General features: G+C 34.1%; 1 protein-coding gene across 1 annotated transcript in view; it reads left to right on the top strand.

Annotated features, from left to right (window-relative positions):
- Nucleotides 1–13840, top strand: part of ANO3 (anoctamin 3) — a 126275-nt gene that overhangs the window by 70851 nt on the left and 41584 nt on the right. The window contains exons 8-13 of the mRNA XM_005529077.2: nt 2442–2573; nt 3934–4040; nt 5448–5503; nt 8477–8598; nt 9994–10128; nt 13523–13619. Of these exons, the coding sequence (XP_005529134.1) occupies nt 2442–2573; nt 3934–4040; nt 5448–5503; nt 8477–8598; nt 9994–10128; nt 13523–13619 (649 nt within the window). The remainder of the gene's footprint in view (nt 1–2441; nt 2574–3933; nt 4041–5447; nt 5504–8476; nt 8599–9993; nt 10129–13522; nt 13620–13840) is intronic.

Below are 13840 nucleotides of genomic sequence, written 5' to 3'. Positions count from 1 at the left end.
ATTCCAGTAGCACCAGCTGGAGTGGTTTCAATGAAAGCATACCTGAAGCAGTCTCCCATAACTTTGCAGCACCATTCCACTGGGATGTTTTTTTATCTCATTGCCTGAATTACTGACTTCCCCAGACCAGCTCTCTCTGCTTTTACTGTTACTAAATAAGCTATATTGAATAGATTAAGTCAGGGATCTGTTTAAACTGCTACTTTTAACCTAGAAAGCCACTCTGAGTAAAAATGCTAATACTCAGTCCAATGATTTAGGCAAAAAATTGTATTTAAAGGCAAGCTCCATGAAAATTCAGTTTCTTCTTCTACAGTAAATAGCATAAGGAAAAATGTCTGTCTTGTTGGATCATTTTTATACATTTCTGAGTTGCAATATTCTATGCTTTCTAGCACTAAAGGCACTACATTTTGTCTCAGAAGAGAAACTGCAAATGTTATGTGGACACAAACATTAATTTATTCCAATCCTGCTTTTCATGTTAAAAGAAGCAGCCATGTATTTAAAACAAGAGCTATCTTCTTTAACATAATATTTATCTAGTATTTTTTAGATTTTTGTATGGGAGAAATGATCAAGACTTAACCAGTAAGATCCCATAACCAATTTTAAAGTACTTTAATAATATAAAAACCTGAAATTAGATACATTGTTTTTCTTTTCTTTCTGATGCATCTGCATATTTTCCTCATTAAAAAAAAGGATTCTGGATTTTGACTAAAAAGTCAGCAAGTGTACAACAGAAAAAAATGTTCAAGAGAAGAAAGGGGAAACTTCACTTATATAAACTGTACTAAGAGAACTTTCACTGGAACTAATAAAGATAATCAACTCACTAAGGTATTATTAAGGAGACACTTAAGGAATGTGAACTGTGTTCTGTGTTTCAATTTCATGCACATATTATTTTCTTTTGCTTATAATGGTTGGTGTTGAACACAAGTGGTGTCCCTCAAGTACAGTATCAGTCACAACAGAATGTGCACCAATATCTTGCAATATATAGCAAGAAGAAAATTTTCATTATTTTAAATGTAACTCTAAAATCCTTCTCCTACGTTTGGCTGAAATTTATATCTGTGTGAAATAGGAGTAGAATGTTTTTGCTGGTGTTGATAATAAGAAGTACATTTTCACAAGGGTTGCTTTGTTGCCTGAGAGCAATTTACCGTGTCATCACTTACTGCACTTCACTATGAACATTACGAAATTATGTTCATTCACATTATGAAATATTATTAACATTATGAAATATAGCTTTTTATTATGGGCATTATGAATTGTGAAGCTGTGCTTCTGTTTAGCACAGGCAGTGAAGTATTCAGGGGAAAAAAATTGTTGCTTAGTTTTACACTTCTTGTGGATATAAAACATAAATAATATATATGCTTTATATATCATGCATATATATTCATTGAGTAGAATCCAAATTCCACTGGAAAAAATGCTATTTAGGGAATGTTTTTCTCAAATTTAGACTTTTTCTGAATCTCTGATATGCTTATTGTGTCATGATTTGTATTTATTGTGTCAGCATTTGTTTTATTTGAAATCTACTCCTTAAATAACCATGTTGCATTGTAGTTGCATATGAAAAAATATAGGTGAGCAAAGAGTACAAAATTGAAGTGAGCATTTGCTTGAAAATTAACTGCACTTGACTAGATTTCCCAGTGTATAAATGATACCCTGAGACATCATTTAGGCAAGGTACCAGTAGACAAAATAAAATAAAAATTATAATAAAAAATTATAATTTAATTGAAGATACAACATTGATGTTATTTGTGTTATGTAGTATCAATTTTTAGGAATGTGGAGGAAGCCATATCTGGGTGGGTTTTTTGCCTAAATACTACATAGCCATTTTGGTGTAACATATCCTTTGTTTTAGTTGATATTTAGGTGTACAGTTTCATAAGGCAATATCAGCTCTTGGTTTTTTAAGAAAGTTTTGCAGGGGAAAACTTTGTTGCAATCTGAAAAACATAATCTGATCCTTAGTACTCTCAAGTTTACGTAAAAACTTTATGAATTTTAGTGTCCACACTGCCAGGCAAGAGAGCAAGGAGGATTTTCACTTGCTTTATTCAGTGTGGTTAGGTATGTTCTTGACTGAAGCAGAAGCATCCACAATTCTGCCAGGTGAACTGCCTTGGAGAATTTATTTCTCCAGACTCAATACTGCAGTCCCATTTTGAGCCATAATCCCACTAATTTTAGGTTGAGTTTTACTCAAGTAAAGTGCTCAGGATGGATTGCAAATAAATATTGTTCATTTTGCTTTTAAACACGTTCTTTTCCTTTATTAGCTAAATGTGGAATTTTCCACCTTTCACTTAATTTCATTTCTAGTATGATTTCACTAAATATGCAATGCTGGAGGTAGAAACAACCAGGAACTGAGAGCATGTAAATCTGACTTCTTATTGTCTCAGTTTGCAGAGAAATATTAGAGAGCTGAAAAGTTGGTTGCCGAGAAATCCGATGAAGCTGGATAAGGAGGCCCTGCCTGATCTGGAAGAAACAGATTGTTACACAGCGCCCTTCAGCCGTGCACGAATACACCAGTAAGTGCTGGCACTGGAAAAACAGTGCCAGAGACCACAAGGATTTTCTGTTTTCTCACTTCTAAGCAAGTGCCATAGAGGTGGCTGCTAACAGATGGTCAGTGGCGATAGCAAGTATCATATTTGATGTTACTCTCTCAATGTGAAAATCTGCTCTGTGTTACTTGCTATTTGATGGCCACTCAGTAACATAATCTGAAAATAGACTGAAAAAGTGAATGTTGCCATTTTAGTTTAGAAGTATTTTTTGTTTTTCTTTCCCTTACATTACAAAATGCAAGTTACTTGCTCAAGTTTTCTGTGCTTATTACTTATTTTACTTAGGCAAAACCTGATGCCGCTGTTGAGATTCAGAACACCAAATTTTTGGAAGCAAGCTAAAACCAGTGATGATTTTTCTCTCTTATCAGATCTGCATTTAAAAAGGTCTTTTGCCTCTGAAAATACAAATATATATACACAATGAAGCTGTATGTGTTCAAATCAGCATGTTGATGATGCTGTAGTTAAACTGTGAAATAAATTTTTTCAGTACCTGTAAAGTTAGGTTTTAAAATTCTGTTTCTTAATTTTACGGTTATTTTTTGAAAACTGTTGTAGGAGAGAAAAGTTAATTTAAAGTAGAAATATGAATAAGGATAAACAGGATTTTTCCACTCAGTAAAGAAGCTAAATGATAGTGAACTGACTTTACCTCAGAAAAATAGAGTAATTGCATTATAGGCTTGTTTTTTATTATTCTTCTTTCAGTAACTTAGCATACTGCACTGGATCAATCCCCTGCTTTGGGTGTTTTCTTCTCAATCAGCTCAGCTATGTAATTAATTGTAATAGCATCACTTATGGCAGAGCAGAGCAGGAAGAAGCTCCTGCATATCAGATTTCTGGTGTCCAGAATGGAGCCATCTGGCCAAGGATGCTTTACTTGGCTCCATCCTGGGATCCTCTAAGGGAAGATGGTTGTGGAGCTTCTAACCAAGTCTCCAATGCATGGATTTTTATTTTTTTTGTTTTTAAATAGTAATTTTGGTGGTTCCACTACACAGACAGCTATCAACCCATAAGTAATTTGAATTTAAGGTCACCGCTGTTTCTGAAGATCTTTATTTGATTAATTATATCCAGAACAGAAATTAACTAGATAGTAGGATATTTTTGGTTTTAGTTTTAGTTTTAGTTTTGTTTTCCCAAAATAATCTGTGATAAGGGTAACTTTATTCAACCTGCTGTAAGGGTGTAAAATCTTATGTCTAAGGAATGTAAACATCGAATAAATCATTGTAAAAAGAAAACACTTGAACAGCAATCTTTCAACATGTGTGCATTGTTTTGAATATTAAGACATTCATTATTTTAATAGTTTTACGATAAACAACAAAGACAGCTTCTTCAGCAATTCCACAAGAAGTAGAATTGTGCATCATGTGCTACAGAGAACTAAGTATGAAGATGGAAAATCCAAAATGGGTGAGAATGCTGTATTTTTTACCTAACCCAAAGCTATAGATTTTTTCATCTTTAATTGCCATTCAATTATCAGTTGAATAAACTCAGTTAATTTTTTCCTGTTCTTGAAATCTTTCCATTCACGCAGTAACAGAGTTGAAGCAATGTCCCATCATTTTCTACCTAAATATCTCAGTGAAAATTTGCAGTATTTTTAACTTAATTGCTCATTCATTAAAATAAAATGGAGAGATTATCATAACTTTACATTATTGAGAGCCACATTAAGGGTTACATATACCTCAGAAAGCTGACAGTGTTTTCAAGGACTGATCCAATCTATCCTAATATTTCAGCTATTATCCATCAGTTTCAGTCCAGCAGAATCAATGTGTGATTCTGCTTGATTTATTTGAGGTCTCAGAGACAGTTGATCTGAAGACTAAATTTGGTTTATTTCAACACTCATAATACATTGTTAGTTTTTAGGAGGTCTAAATACCCATTTTCATTTTCAGTGACCAAGGGATGTATGCATGATTTTCTGGTTTTTCTGTAGGAAATAAATAAAGGATTAAATATGCAGAGGCTTGGATGATACCAATTACAGAAAGTTGTTGCTTGATTTTCTGAACAAAAGCAGTATTAAAAAAAACAGGGAGAATAAGTGTTCATATCTAACACCTTTGCAGCTGATGATGACAAATTTCATTATGAGATTAAAAAAATTTGTATATTTGAAGAGACAAATCTGTATTGCACCATACATGCGTGTTTCTTGGGAAAACTTTTGGCTACAAATCTGCTCTTAAAGGCTGTTGAATCTTTTTATTGTACCTCTCAATGGTTATTTACTTTTTCATTTTTTATAATGTGCTGTGCAAGTACAACAAATCTGGTTTTAGGAACTGATCCAAAATGCAATAGTCAGTCTGGCACAGAGATGATGATGAGAGCAGTCTGGCTCTGATACGAAATTCTCAGCTGGCTTATATTTAAAAATACCAGGTTAGCTTTTAACCCTGCAGGGGTTTCACTGCCTCAAGGATTGTCTATACATACCACTCTCTGTGTATATCAGATCACCCATAAAATCTGTATTATATGCTCTGAGGAGTACAATGTGAATGTAACTATCTTCTCACTCTCAATATGGTACAAACACTCCAGAGAACACTAAGAGAAAGGTTTCAAACTTTGGTGCTTTGGCAAGTTTTTGGTGTTTAGCTTGACAGAACCAGAAATCTTTAAGGATCAGCAATACCTTCTGAAGTAGTTGGTGGGATTATTGATTGTCATCTTTAGCAGCATTCTTAGCATTTAACACTAAGTTACATTCTCCAAATGTAACTTGAAAATTCACACTACTTGAAAAATGTGTATAAAAAAATTGATATTCAGAACTAACACTTTTTTGCATTTTTTTAGGTATTAATAGGTTACTAAATAATGGAACATATGAAGCAGCATTCCCACCACATGAGGTAACCTGGTTAATTTGATTTTTAGCTTCATATTTAGATTAAAGCTTGCACTAGTGGCTTGGGATCTTACTTTAATTTTGCCTGCAAACTTTTAATTTCATATTTTAATTTGTTGATGCTTCTTTTATTTATAGCTTTTACTTTAATACTGGCTTTTATCTGTATTTGGATAATTTGGATATTATAATAACATCCTGGAACATTTTCTGGTTGGACTAGGATATTATAATTCTTCTCTGATTTTTATGAACTGGACATTGCCTGTTGAGTTCTTAAGGAGAGAATTAGTTGTTCCAATTTGTTCCAGTTAGTTGTATTAAATTACATTTGCTTGCCACCTACAAAAGGTTTTGTTTTTCTAATAGCTTGGCCACTTGATCACAGTTAGGGAGACTGTTTAATTATTTCCTGTTTAGTATTTTCAGAATAGTTCTGGATAACTTCTACTTGGCAATACTTTTTCCAGTAGCTTAAAGTCTACTAAAGACTGCAAACCCAAAAAATAAACTAAAAACCTGGGTATGACTTAAGAGGGTTTTTCAGAAAATCTTTTGAAATGTTGAAAAGAAGAAGCAAGCCACACAAGTCTTTGAAATGCTCTCAGGAACATGGTAATTGCAGCTCCGAACTCTGGGTGTTTCAGCTGAATATTGTGACTTGGTTTTGTGTTTCAAAGGCTTTGCAAATGGCTGAGAGTAATTTTTAAATTATTAAATGCTTTAATTTTTAATTATTAAATACCAGGAATACAGAGAAGGAATATTTTAGATAAATAATGTAACATCATTGTTAGTGCTTCAGCTGTGCATTACTGACTTCAGGGAAAAACTGGCTTTGCTACCAGAAAAGCCTGTGAAGCTTCCTCTGGCATCAAAGCTGTGCTGTCATATCAATTTTATATGTTCCTTTGTTGTGGCATAAGCTACTGTTTCCACATCTCAGTTAAAATTAGTGAAATCATATTTTTAAGCCACTCTTAATTGCTTCTTGACTGATGCTAAGGACTAGTGGTAGAACACTCAATTTTTAATTTTTTTTTTTCTTTCCCACATGAACAAATAAGGGTGAAAGTTTAATCCCAGTGGGAATGCTGAGACTTGAACTCATTTTATGGATAACAATGCAGAAAGAAGCAGTGAAAAAAAATTAAAACATATAATACTGGGTAGTGCTTTGCAGTCATTTATCCAGCCTGCTGTGAGAATAAGTTGATGTTCTCTTCCTAGGTGTTCCTAGATGCTGCAAAGGTCACACTCAGTGTTAACATCTTTGGTATGCTGCTCTGATGACTGTAAGGAGAAAGGAGTAGACCTGGACTCTTTGCTATGTTTAGCTTTGGTTTTAACTCATTCTTAGGTCAGAGAATCAGCAGATTGCAACAAGTAAATGGTGTTCTTTGAACTGCGGGGAATGATCAATATTTCAAATACATGATAAAAATCTAAATGGCTTAGTACACACTGGAGAACACTCCTCACAAGAAATGACTTGGTTCACCTGCAGTCAATTGATGAAATATTTTCTTTACCATAGCTGAGTGATGGAAGTTTTTTGGGGAAAAAGTTCAACTTCTGCTTCAGAACTGGAGCAAAATTACAAATGCAAGGGATTCTGCTCAAGATTGTTCTAGCAAATCTGTGTGTTACCTTTTGACTGCCAAGCATGAGGGTATCCTTTTAGTCTGTTAGGTGATCTGTAAATGTCAGACATGGCCTGGAAGGATTCCTTTTGGATCAGACTGACTCTGTTTTGCTTTTAATGTCTCAAGAGTCCTATGTAGCTGCAAAACAATGCCAATTCTGTTTCCTTCCTCTTCGAAAGTATATATCATAGAAAAAATATATGGTTCTATACCTTCAACTGTAGTGAAAGAAAGTAATAGAAATATCTAGAAGGGAGCTGACAAATTAGAAATTTCTAAAATTTTTTAGAAGAAATAAAAATATGTGTTTTGGTTTGAAAAGACAGATGTCTGCAGAGGAAGGCAGGAGCCTCTCTAGAAATGGAAAATGTAAACCCTCTCCTTTGAAATTATTATAATTTTGAAATTAAAGGGCTCTCAGGCAAAGATATGTGAGTAGGAATAACAGTTCTTTACTAGTATGTATTAAAAAAAAAAAAAAGCCCCTACAGCTTAACAAGAAAATTAAAATAAAATGCAGTAGTACAAAAAATACTGACAGAGTCAGAATACAACCTGACACCCTGTTAGTCAGGGTGTTGGTAGCAGTCTGATTAAATGGTGGCTGCACTCCTGTAGCAACAGATGTGGTTCTGTTGAAGCAATGATCCTGTAGAAGTTTTCCTCTGAAGGTCCAGTAGTGAAGTAGAACAGTCTGATCTGGGAATCCAGTGGGAAAGGGCTGACTGTGGTGTTCCAGGTTTCAGATTATATCCAGGTAGGAATGCTTGGCTCCTCCCCTGGAGCATCTCCCAACGGGATGATGTAATTTTATCAGTCCTGCAGTGAGACTCAATGGCCCATTAACAGAAGATATCCCCCTGGAGTTATGAGGGATAGGTCCTGGAAGGGAGAAAGAACACTGGTTTTAACACCTATAGAATACATAGTTTTAGTTATATTTTGCATTGCAACCTCACAATACACCACAAGCATTTCTTGAAAAAAGTTAAATAGGTGAAAGCATACAAGTAGGCCTCTATTAGTGAAATAGAAACAATGTTGAGGTCATATAAAGACTTGAGTACTTCTTTAAAGTCTTGCACTAATAATATGTTTCAGTCATTAATTATTAGAGAAGCTGGTGATTTCAGAAGTGAATGTAACCCTGTCTCTTATGTCAGGCTTACATTAGCTCCTGATGACATGTTCCAGATGTGCCCAGAATAAGAGACCTATTTATCAAAGAACATTTCTATTAACATTTATAATCAAAAATACCTAAGAAACTTACACATTTTCCATAGAGCCTAGTAATGTACTTACATTCCTTTGTGATTTTTTTTTTTCAGGGAAGCCACAAAAGCAGACATCCCATCAAAACACATGGAGCACAGAATCACAGACACCTCTTGTATGAGCGCTGGGCACGATGGGGAATGTGGTACAAATACCAACCTCTTGATTTAATCAGGTATTAGTACTTAGAAGATTTTCTCTGATACAGAAAACCTGGCAACAGTGTGCTAACTATATCCATAAATTCCCTATGCTTTCCTATAACATTTAAATATTCCCCATTATTGGATAAGGCTGGAGTTTTCTAAGTTGCTTCTTTTTGGTGGTCTTTTATAAGTTAATTTCAAATGACTCTGCATAAAGTACATGTAGTTCCACCTGCTCAGGAATTTGCAGTGTGTAAGTTAAAATACAAACCCAAAATGTGGTCAGCTGATCAGAGACACGTGTGCCTTGTGAAAGCACCTTTGAGAGCAGACTCTTATCCACATGGGCAGTCAGAGTTGCCAGATGCACAGGACTTAAAATGCAACCCAATTTTAACCTTTCCATGTGGGTTTAAATAAACTCTTATTTATATGTCTTAGACTTAGTATTACTGGTTACCAAATGTAAAATAGAGAAATGTATATAATTTAAGGTAAACAGCGGTGATATTTGGGGTTCACAGTTTCCTCCTCTGACACTGAATACCAATAATTCATTTTCCTTGCTGTAAGTTTTTATTCCTGATCCGAATCATAACTGATTATTGGTGGAGCTAAGCATGTGCCATGGGACAATTTTATGCTGTATCATCCTTGATTGACTTCCTGATCACTGCTATTTCATCTGTTCTAGAAATTGATACCCAAGTTTTGAAGTATTCAAGTTCAGTCTTCAGCTTGTGTTTTCAGAGCATCGTTTTCACTAACAGTAGTTCAAAATATGTCATATTATTTATATATAATTATCTACCATAAATGTTTTTTTAAATTACTTAGGTCATACTAACTTTGTCCCTTTCCAGATTTTTTGTTTCTGTGTACATCCATCCATCTATCTATCTATCTATCTATCATCTATCATCTATCTATCTATCTATCTATCTATCATCTGTCTATCTATCTATCTATCTATCTATCTATCTATCTATCTATCTATCTATCTATCTATCTCTCTATCTCTCTATCTATCTATCTCTCTCTCTATCTCTCTATCTATCTCTCTGTCTATCTCTCTATCTGTCTCTCTATCCTAAGTTTAATAATGTTGCTACTAGTCCATCTACTTAGTCATTGCAAGGACATGAAGATTACAGAGGCACTACAGTCATATTGTTCTCATAAATCTGCAATTAGTGTCACTAAAATATTATGCTAACCTGAAAAAAATCTGTTTGGTAAAGTGGCAATTTTGCCATAAATTTGTTGTGGTAGTTAGAATTATTCTACCACTGTGGCAGCAGAGATAGATAGATAGATAGATAGATAGATAGATAGATAGATAGATAGATAGATAGATAGATAGATAGATAGATGTCGCCATAAAATTTAGTTTTAAACAATATATGTGTTTTCTTTTCATGCAGGCGATACTTTGGTGAAAAAATTGGATTGTATTTTGCCTGGCTGGGATGGTATACTGGAATGCTTATTCCTGCTGCCCTGGTTGGGCTCTTTGTTTTCCTCTATGGATTATTTACAATGGATTCCAGCCAAGTAAGGTAAAATTCTATTTAACAATATGCAATAACCTGTTGAAAATTAAGAACAGTCTGGCACAACTTATATTGCTATATTTTTAAATGTTTTGCAGATATGGTAATAATGTAAAAATAACCAAAATAGAATATTGGGTCAAAATAGAAAATTGAGTCAATTATTTACACTTTGTTTATTTGTTTTGCATCAAGCCAGATGTATTCCAGTGGCATTGGCCGTTCTTATCACTGCATCTGCAGTGATTTCCACTAAGGGAAAACAAACCAGACTGTAACGACCAATTCTCATGTTGCAGTTACTGAAATAGTTGTTAATCTAATTAAGGCTAATGGGTGAAAAAACAGACATATTCCCTCATTACCTCCATCTGGCTATGACTTCCAACATTTAGTGCAGTTTCTAAACTTAAACTTTTGCCTGTCTTTTTTTCCTTCTTCATTAGTAGTGGAAACTTGGAGTCTAACAAAATTCTTATCTTTGTGAATGTAACTTGCAGCTAGGAGACTCAGCTTCAGGGAGATTACAGCCATGTGAAATGAACCAAGTTTTCAAGTTTCCCACTTTTCTGATTCTGCTCTGAGAAGGGTTTGTGTCAATTTAGATGTCGTGATGAGGGTGCTGAAGTGCTGACTCTACTTCTAGGAACTCGCTGAGGATCCACCACATTGCAAAGTATTCCATTAAATGTTATCAGACAGTATCAGTATCAGTTTCAGTGCTCTTACAGCTGCAGCTGTTGCTCCAAGCAGTTTGGGTGCTTAGGCTGTATGAATACTTAGTCAGTTTTCATAGAAAATGTTTCTCTGGCTTTGAGTAAGACTGTATTTAAGTTTAAATATACTTAATACTATTACTTAAATTTCTTAAATATACTTAAAACTAAGTTTTATCTAAGGAGTTTTCTTTAACTTCTGTTTTACAGTGAGTTATTATATTCTGCAGTGCTGTAATGAACACTTCTTTTAAAGCTTGATTTGTACAGGAAACTCCTGAGAAACTGTATGAATTCAAACCACATTAAATACAGTTAAATGCAATAAACTTTACAGCCAGGAAATGATGTTATCTTTAAGATATTCTCTGTATTAGAATTGTTTTTCACCATTAATGTCTTCAAAATGCAGTGGATCTAAAGTCAAGGATCAGTCTGTTCTTAGAGCACAGGGACCACAGCTATTGAACTGTCAATCTTGTATTTATCACTTGTATAACAGCACAGTTCCAACAAAGGGGAAACAAGGGGCCATAATCTACTATTATCAAGGTTTACCTTAGTATTTCCTCCTTGTGGAAGAAAAAGGTGTGTCATTGGCAGCTCTCCAAGAGAAGAAACTCCATACTAGTTCCCAGGACATTTAGATTATATTAATAGAATTTGGACATGCTGAAACAAAAATGAAGAATGAATGAATTGTATTTGTTTCATACACTTCAAAATAGATTTTGATCCAAGGGCCCTCCTTGACCTAAACTGGAGGAAATATGAAGTTATAGTCAAGCAGAAGGGTTTAAATAATCTTATAGGAATCCCTTCATTTGGGTTCTTTGAAAAAATTGGTGCAATATCTATTACCTATCTCTATTCCCAAGTTCGATCTCGGGTTGATTAGTCTCTATAAAAGTAAATCTGATAGCTTGAAAGAGTTTGGTTTTGAATGTGTTTATAGATATCATTAATTATCACTGCTGTAAACTGTTCCTTTATTGCCAATCAAACAGAACTGCCAGGCATGAGCACAGCATAGCTTGAGCTGTCTTTGCACCATGTGCTTTAGACAGATTTCAGATATAATGGTGAAAACAGTACAAAGCAGCTTATTTTCCTCTTCTACTGAAGATTTGAGTTGCAATAACAATTAACACAGCACCTGTCACAAACATTTGTGTAACAAATGTTATTGCTTTTGCAAAGTAGTGTGAAAGCATGTGACCTATCACTGTCAATATGATTTTGTGAAATTTCATGTGTTACTAAAAACAAAACAGCACTTTAACTCAGGATATATAATAGAGAAAATGTAGTATTTATCATCTTGAATTTAAATTCAAAGTACAGTACATTTTGGCCTTATGACTGATAGCAGTTTCCATTATTACCATAACATGGTTAAAATATGATTTTTCACACTCAATAATTTGAATAAAAATGTAAGTAAGAAAATTCTCTGATGCAACACACATTAAAATTTCTGTTGTTCTGCATGTTGTTCTAAAATGTCTGTGTGTGCTCATTCTGGATTAAGAGTTACTCAGGATGATTTATTTGTCAGGTTTACATTTTGTTTAGAGTTTCAGTGAACTGGTGATTCTGATGTTACGTAAAGTATGACCCATGATTAATATTTACATTTAATATTTTATTTATGTTGTTGTTATGCCAGGAAGTATTTAACATATACACTCATTTGGAAATAAGCATGATCTTCCAAACAGTATTAGAAATGTAAATACAGCTTTTATAAGAAGGAGAGATGAAAGCACCATGTTTATTAAAACAAATTAGTTGGCATTTCCTGGCACTTCTTTTATACTGCTACTTCCCTAGTGTGTCAGGATCATTTCAGGCATGTTATCATTACTAAAAGATAGGGAAAGGTGGTTGCTGAAGTTCTTCAGGAAGTCACTGCAGTTTAAAATTTGCTTTAAAACTCATTTTTGCACTTCTGTTAGTTCTGTTTTGCCTTTGTTGAGACACTTAGCTCTGTTCTATGCTTTGAATACGAACGGTCCCAGTGAAAACAGTGACTTCATCTTCTTAAATCTTAGGATTCTGAAACACCAGAATGTAGCTTGAAGATATTAACCCCCAAAATGGGACATTAAAGTGGAGTTTTTTCATTAGTCCTATACATAACTTCTTCTGTAGAAAATAAAAATGCAAAGACTTTAAATACTATTGCCAGAAATCCCCATTAGTGGGTTTTTGCATGTGGCTGATCTAAGTGTGTGTACTATTATCCTGTGAAGCAAACATTCAGCTGATATCAATGGTGTCATTTGATTGAAATTCAATGTAAATATACCAGTGTTGTCTATCCTCTGAATGTTTGGTATCTTCTACATAATTTAGAAAAATAGGCTGTAAATGCATTTGAAGAGTAGTGAGCAATTTTTTGGTTTTCTGTTTGTGATATTTGGGAGAGGATTTGCTAGTGTGAGAAGTGTAACATGATGCCCAAAAATATTGTGTACTACTCTATGTATTCATAGTATTCAGGTTCTTGATTTGGGATTAGGCTTTCCAAGCCAAATATTCACTTTCAATTTATTTTATTCATCCCGTTTTGTGTTGCACGCGCTGTTAACAAACAGAGAACATAAATGGTGTAACCTCAGAAAATCTTGGGAATGCTAGAAGTGTTTTTATAACCTTTATTTTCCTATTTCCTACTAAAGCAAAGAGATCTGCGAAGCAAATGAAACCATTATGTGCCCTATGTGTGAACGCAATTGCACACTACAAAAACTCAATGAAAGCTGCATATATGCCAAGGTAATTATTTCATTATTATCAAGATAATTTTGGTTGTATAATGGCTGCCCTTTCTTCAACCAAGTTTCCTGAAAAAAAAGGTTGTTTCTCTACAGATGTTGTTTTCAGCCTTTGTAATTCATCTTTCTAATAAGGGAATGCTCTGAAATTATCTGGGGTTTTTCTAAAAGTACTTTCTGTGAGCATTTCCTTATTAATAAATTCTTATGATTTTCATCAAC

Source organism: Pseudopodoces humilis, chromosome 7, assembly GCF_049639895.1.
Source record: "Pseudopodoces humilis isolate 2021_Gansu_Grassland_sample_001 chromosome 7, ASM4963989v1, whole genome shotgun sequence".
Lineage (NCBI taxonomy): Eukaryota > Metazoa > Chordata > Aves > Passeriformes > Paridae > Pseudopodoces > Pseudopodoces humilis.
This window is presented reverse-complemented; position numbering and strand designations above follow the sequence as displayed.